The sequence below is a fragment of the Ictalurus punctatus genome, chromosome 5, assembly GCF_001660625.3.
Source record: "Ictalurus punctatus breed USDA103 chromosome 5, Coco_2.0, whole genome shotgun sequence".
Classification (NCBI taxonomy): Eukaryota; Metazoa; Chordata; class Actinopteri; order Siluriformes; family Ictaluridae; genus Ictalurus; species Ictalurus punctatus.
In genome coordinates this window covers 4,490,389-4,497,972 of record NC_030420.2, presented here as the reverse complement: position 1 = coordinate 4,497,972, position 7,584 = coordinate 4,490,389, and the positions used below count along the sequence as shown (strand labels likewise).

General features: G+C 39.0%; 1 protein-coding gene across 1 annotated transcript in view; it reads left to right on the top strand.

Moving 5' to 3' along the window:
• Positions 1 to 61: 61 nt before the first annotated feature.
• The window catches only part of LOC108265749 (phosphatidylethanolamine-binding protein 4), a 105,916-nt gene continuing 98,393 nt past the window's right edge, over positions 62 to 7,584 (top strand). Inside the window, exons 1-3 of the mRNA XM_053680107.1 lie at positions 62 to 237; positions 398 to 523; positions 998 to 1,124. Of these exons, the coding sequence (XP_053536082.1) occupies positions 408 to 523; positions 998 to 1,124 (243 nt within the window). The 5' untranslated portion in view covers positions 62 to 237; positions 398 to 407. The remainder of the gene's footprint in view (positions 238 to 397; positions 524 to 997; positions 1,125 to 7,584) is intronic.

Sequence of the window (7,584 nt, the reverse complement as noted above, 5' to 3'; positions counted from 1 at the left end):
AGTAAATAGAGTACCCGGATGCTAGAGCTGCAAATCCGTGTCAACAAGATAGCTTTAGCCTGACTACAGTGACTGACAGATATTAGGACCAATCTAATGAAGCTAAAACAGTCCAATGTGTCCACAGGGCAGGCTTAGTTTCCAAAATTAACTTTGTTATTTGATATATAAGGCCACTGGGATCACCTGCTATTCGACGGAGCAGCCTGACTAGTGGAGTTAAGACGCTGTTTTCAGGTAAAACTGAGAGGGAAAATCGACGGGAAATGCGCTCATTTGCGCGTTTATTTTTTTTAGAAAGTGAAACCTCAATGAACGAAGGATTAACTTGTTGCTTGAATATATTCAGAAACGAATTATACACCGTTTCATGTATGTCTCTTTCTCTTTCTGTCAGAACCTTCGAGATGTTTTCTCGCGCCTTTATGCTTCTGGTGGTCGCGTGCATCCAGCGCACGTGCCCGCACCACTCAGGACCGTTACAGGAGGAACTTCTCACAGAAGAAGACCAACGTTTTTGCAGGTTCTGTAAGAGTTAAGAATTGAAAAGAAAAACCCCCACATATTTTCGACATATTTTCGCGTTAAAAATGAGTATTTCGACGCCCTCTATATAGAGGTGACTGTCAGCTGTTCTCAAGGATGAGTTGAAGTTAGAAATGTAAAGCTTGTGGGCTTTGAATGTGTAGGATTCCCTCACATTTCTGAGTCATGGATGCTAAGCAGCTAGCAGGTCCCACTCAAAAACCCACTCACCACACTGCCCATCTATCTCCACAGTTTATCTGAACAGCTTAGTTTTCAAACTACACACTCTGTCAGACAGTCCTTTGGCATAGTATAACCTTTCATAAGTGGCTTTAAGGCAGGGACCAACTACTCTTAAGCATATGCCAGAGCTATGATCAGAAACAGGGACAACACGGTGTAGTATTCAAGCCCTGACATCAATGTTTGTGGTTTTTTTTTTTTTTTTTTTTTTTTTTTTTTTTTTTAGAGGAGGGTTAGAGTTAAGTTATCCAGACGTGGACATTCGTTCCTGCATGATCATCCCTCAGGAGTTCAGAGAGAAGATCAGTCACGAATGGGGACCTCCGCAGGTTCGGCTGGACACGGCTAAGACGGTAAGACGAGACAGTGCGAAGTCACTGACGGATTTGACTCGTGCTGGTTTGTTTGTTGTGCATGTATTGATTGTACAGCCAAGCCTTAAAGAAAAAACCTACATCCTGAAACACAGGAAACATGTTTCTATTGAAATATTCGGTTGGTGCTGTATTTTTGTCATACCTCAGAGAAGTTAGCGTGCTGAAATCGCTGGAACGGAGTTTAATAGGAGAAAAATTCTTTCGGTGATCTAGAAAACAAGGGATGAGACTAGTTTAATTGTTTTCACACTATTCCAGCGTCATACTTTTAAGAAATCCGACGTAAAGTAGAAGTAATATGGAGACGCTGGTGCAAATGTTTGCCTCAAAGATCCAGGATGCAATGCCGCTGTACAACGGAGTTGCGCTGAGTTACGTCAGCGTTATGACTCTTCTCGGCTGGTTAGCGATCTACGAGGTGACGGTGTTGACAGTGGTATTAGCATGAAAACCGATGCTTGGGAAGGTGATCTGTTTGAGCAGAGAGTACAGAAAAGGAGGTGAGAGAGCTGGATAGACTCGAGTACTAAAGCGCTGCTGCATCACTTAATTTAGAGATGTAGTTGAACGGCATCGCTGGTAATGTAGGAAAGTGAACATAGACTGTCGATGAAACGCAAAAAAAATTCAACTTTAGAATTTCATTACAAAATCGATCTTGGACATTGTTGAGGATCACATGTTAATTATGGGGGTAGGGGTGGCTTGATGACTTAGGCTCTGGGTTACTGATCAGAAGGTCAGGGGTTCAAGCCTCAGCATTGCCAAACTGCCACTGTTGGGCTCTTGAGCAAGGCCCTTAACCTTCTCTGCTCCAGTGGCGCCATATCATGGCCGACCCTGCGCTCTGACCCCGACTTCCTAAAAAGCTGGGGTATGCAAAGAAAACAGTTTCACTGAGCTGTAATATATACGTGACCAATAAAGACTCATTATCATTATAAGAATCAGCGTTCCTATGGGCTTTAAAGAGTTTCTGAATAAAATCATTTCGAAATAGGATAAAATTGACATAACCTGATTACTTGACCTCTTTATCCGCATTATCATATTTCTATATGTAGTGCAGCATTTATGTAGATCTGTTGTCCTCACCCATATTTTTAGGATGTTCTGGCCAGAAGGTGGCACAAGTACTCCACTGTATAGGCACAGAATCCTACACATGTACAGAGAAATGTACAGTCAAAGAACAAGGACAGAATATTATTATTAAGCATAAGACTGTTCCTTTTGGGTTCGTGTGGACAATTTTTCAACCTTTCCTTGGATTTTCACAAAATATTTGATTTTATATGTATATATATATATATATATATATATATATATATATATATATATATATATATATATATGTATAATATTTTTATTTTTAATGATGTGCGATTGGATTGACGTTCATCTAATGTACAAACAGAGTATTTCTAAAACTGATAGTACCTCATACTGCTTGTCCGTTTTCTTACTTCAAGTTAATACATTTTACTATATTTTACACTTGTTTAAAAAAAAAAAGTTTATACAAGTTTTGGGAAGTAATGTTCATATACAGGTAGTCATATAAACAAACATGTTAAGATGATCCTTTTATACCAATATGACAGTATGAAAAATCTCCTTTTTTTAAAATTTAAATTAAACTATTCAGAGGTGCCAAATTTGATGGTTTCGATATGGCATTTCAGATATTAACCTCTTGCCATGATGTACAGGAGACACTTGAAAACGAAGCTGGAACGAATAAAGAGCCGGTACACCGAAGGGGAAAGGACGCTGGACGTGAAAAGATGTGCGTTTGCTTCTGTTAGCAGTTACTTCCGCTTCCAGCCGACTTCATCTAGGAAAACGTCGACGTGTGAATTGACTTTGCCAAAAAGCCAACAACAGTAAATATCTTTCAGTTGATTATCCAGTATGCAGTATCTGACAAGAACCAGAACAATATGATCATAGAAACTATACACTTATGCAAACAATTGGATTTATCATATCATTCCAGCCCATACAGTACAGTACGTGTGATAAAATCCAGGCTGTCTTCTCTCTGCCTGCTAGCATTTTCTTGTTAGCAATGTTAACACGTCTAACTGTAAGAGTATATTCACTGTATATCCACCATTTTTGTACACGTGAGCAATGGGGAAAGTTTAAAGGCAGGTTCGACAGGTGTTAGATTTGGGAGCAGGTCACAGCTTTTTAATGCTAAATAGCTGACTTTGGGTACTTTCTTTACTTCTGTACTTTGGGTCATGCTGTTATTAATTATTAAGCTCAGATCAGGCAGAAGAAGGGGTGGACTGTAAGCCTTTTAGATGCTGATTGATAGACGGAGGTGAGTCAAGGTGATGCAACTGTGCTAATCTAGGGTGTTATTTAAACAGCAGTGTTTCTATAAAGGCTTTAATTAGTGATTTTTTCCTATTTGTGAATTAATTACCCAGTAAACATCAGAAAATTTTGATTAACGTCTTCTGTCACGATGACGGAATCCTGATCGTTTCAGTCTAATCTTTAGGACTTTATCGTGCTTTGTTTTTCAATCATAGCAATATAAAACATGCCATTTTTTTGTTCAGTGTTTAATGAACTGGAAGTGCAGATTTTATTTAGAAACGATTCAAACTGGTTGGATATTGTGCTATTTAATTGTAATGGAGGTTGAGTCGCGGCTGCATGGCGATGTCATGGTAGAACCTCTGCAGTAAACTAAATATAAAATAGAATCAAGCCTAGAGGAGAACAGCAGCAAAGTACCATAGAGTATCTATAAATTGAAAACTAAAATTGAAAGCCACTTCAGTTTTAGGAGCTAGCTTATAAATTCCGTAGCTAAGCAGTCTGGCTTGAAGGTGATCTATCGCCCTAATGTCTCCTGAACTCCAATTGATGTATGGTGGTATTATCTGTTATGCTGTCCTACATGATTCTCTTTTATTGCTGGACTTGGTGTCAGACAGCAAAACGAATTACACGTGCGATTAAATCAATACCAACTTTATTTACTGGGCTTTGAAATGCAATTCTCTCCCTTTTCCCACTACAGTTTTTTTTTTTCACTGACTCTTATGAAAACATACGGTAGCTGGAGGTCTGCTGTGAAAATGCGACTCCATGTGAGCCTGTCGCTGGTCTGCGGTAGGTCTTCCTTCTCGTTTCTCTTTTTTTTTTTTCTGTTGTTCCTCATCTTTTTCACTCGGCTGCCCTCTCGACCCTTTCAATTGGCAGCTGATAACTGCGGAAACGAGAGGCCAAGCGGCAGTGCAGCAGGCACTGGCTGTCACTTTGCCCCGTAGTGACACCCACCTCATTACCCCGCTGAAAGCATGCTGGGTAATTGAAACGGAGCGGAATGGGCAGTGGTCCAGCATGTCCGCCTCTCAATGGGCTTTCATTACCCAAAACAAAAGCAAAGGGGCATGCAAAACAACAGATTTCTATCTCAGCCTTTGAAGTAATGACTAAACCCTCCACATGATGTGAACTTGGTTTTCACTTTTTTCTTTCTTTCTTTCTTTCTTTTTTTTTTCACTCCAAGCGCTCATATGTTATCGTGCTGCGTTTAGAAATCGTAATAGTGCCATCAAGGTAATGAGTTTCTCTGTACATTTTATATTCCGCCCCATTATTGTATATTGCTTCTAATGATATTTTATAACGGTAACAGGAGAGAATTACATTAATTACAAGCTCTGTGAGCTCAGAAATTTTTTAATCAACTAATTGGTGCTTATATCCATCTGCCCGTTATTACTTCAGCACATTCACTACTCCTATTTGACTGTTTTTTTTTTTTTTTTTTCCAGTTTTAACCGAGCTGCGAGAGGGATTGACACGCTGGTGCAGGATTTTGGGTCACTTGATTATTATTTTTATTTTTATTTATTTCACCTGACTTTATTCTCCATTCTTGCTCTGAATTCTTTAACGAGTCTATGAAAGCTGATAATTGACTCAAACTTAGAAGTACAGGTGCATCTCAAAAACATTTGAATATGGTGAAAAAGTGAGGTTTTTTTCTGTAATTCAATTAAAAAAGTGGAACTTTCACATATTCTAGATTCATTACAAATAAAGTGAAATATTTTAAGCCTGTTTTTTTTTTTTTATTTATTTTTTTTAATATTGTTGATTTCAGTTTACGGCTCATGGAAATGAAAAATCCAGTATCTCAAAATATTAGAGTAAAGAATTTATAATACAGAAATGCCGACCTGATGAAAAGTATGTTAATTTATGCGCTGATACTCGGTCGGGGCTTTAATCCTTTTGTATGAATAACTGTATCAATGCGGCAAGGCATGGAGGCAATCAGTCTGTGGCACTGCTGAGGTGTTCTGGAAGCCCAGGTTGCTTTGATGGCGGCCTTCAGCTCGTCTGTTTTGTTGGGTCTGGGGTCTCTCATGGATTCTCTATGGGGTTCGGGTCAGGCGAGTCGGCTGGTTAATCAAGCACAGTAACACCACGGTCAGCAAACCAGTTACTAGTAGTTTTGGCACTGTGGCCAGGTGCCAATCCTGCTGGAAAAGGAAATCAGCGTCTCCATAAAGCCCGTCAGCAGATGGACGCATGAAGTGCTCTAAAATCTCGTGGTAGACGCTGCATCGACTCTCGACTTGAGAAAACACAGTGGACCAACACCAGCAGATGACATGGCAACCCAAATCATCACTGACTGTGGAAACTTCACACTGGACTTCAAGCAGCTTGGATTCTGTTCCTCTCCACTCTTCCTCCAGACTCTGGGACCTTGATTTCCAAATCTAATGCAACATTTACTTTCATCTTCCCCGTGATTGTGTTTGTGTACTGAACCAGACTGAGAGATTGAAGGCTCAGGAAACTTTTATAGGTGTTTTGAGTTAATTCACTGATTAGAGTCTTCTCAGGTCGACATTTCTGTATTATAAATTCTTTATTCTAATATTCTGAGATACTGGATTTTTCATTTCCATGAGCTGTAAGCCGTAATCATCGAGAGTAAAACAAAACGAAACAAAAAAAAGGCTTGAAATATTTCACTTTATGTGTAATGAATTTAGAATATATTCAAGTTCCACTTTTTGAATTAAATTACAGGAAAAAACTAACCTTTCCATGAAATTCAAATTTTTTGAGATGCACTGGTATTTCTGAGTATCAGTCCATGTTTTATCATTGTGATGGTGTCCTTTTGACTTTCCATTAACAAAAGAACGCGTGGGTCCTCAGAACAAACGCAAGCAGAGTCAAACTTTACTAATTCTAATGATGGTGGAATTGATGTGTTTATAAAAAAAAAAAAAAAATTTAGGGCTAGCATTGGAATGGAAGAGCTCCCATATTGTCAGGTAGAAAACAGAATCAGGTAATAATATGAAATACAAAATTTGAATTTGACAGATGAAAATAAGTAGCCTTTCTATGAAGTTAAGTTGTTGTTTTTTTCCAGTGTGTTTATCTTGTGCCATGGTGATTAAACAGCAGGACCTGGGCCAGATTCTTCTACCAGTTTTCTAATAAACAAAATGAATTTTTATTCAATTCTTACATAACTCCAGACTGTGATACATACGCTCTCCTAGTAGATGTTTGGAATTTGGTAAGGGCTTTCATGGTACTGGTTGGTGTGATTCTGTAATACATCATCAGTAATATGTGTGTAATGCTCAGGCTTTCATATGATGATGTGATTTTGTGTCTTAATGCAGTTCGATGTTGCCGTTAAATCTGCGACGATGTGATATGTTTTGATTTATAGTAGCCTCTGATTGATACGTGACCAACTTTGTTCAGATTCTGGAGTAGGCCTAGAATTAGTATCATGAACGATAGCGATATAATAATAATTGCTTTATAATTATTATTCCGTAATGACTTAAAGCAACGACTTTCGGACCGTGAATCCATCTAAGACAAGGCAAGTGTTTTATTTGAATTTGCTCCTAATTCTTTGCAATGAAATTTGGATTCGAGACCAAAGGCCTGTGCCGTTTTCCCTCTCGTCTACCTCTAAATATTATTTATCACGATTAAGTCTGAGTTCATTTTAAAAGCTTTCCGCACAGCAGGCAACTCTCTGCTCAGCCGCTCTCTCTCTGTGCCCTACAGAGGAAAGGTCAGAATTCCCACAGCTTTTCGTATAACGGTGAGAAAAAGAACACACATCCTAGCATCCTTAATGGTGGTTTAATAGCAATGTGGGAAAGGTAACATATCTCTCCACTCCTTTCTTCTGAACCAGCCGGGTTTGTTAGCAAAAGTAAGCGACCGTTTTGAACTTGTACGCTCGTCTCAGGTGCGCTCGTGATGGTTCTTGGTGTTGAGCCCACTTGCTTCCCTGACGCCAAGGCAGTTAGAAAATCTCAAGCATTTATTATTCAATTTATTGAAGTAATAAAGACGTTGGAAAACAACAGCTGGCCAAGACACCTGCTTGACCAGCTTTCTAATGAATGTT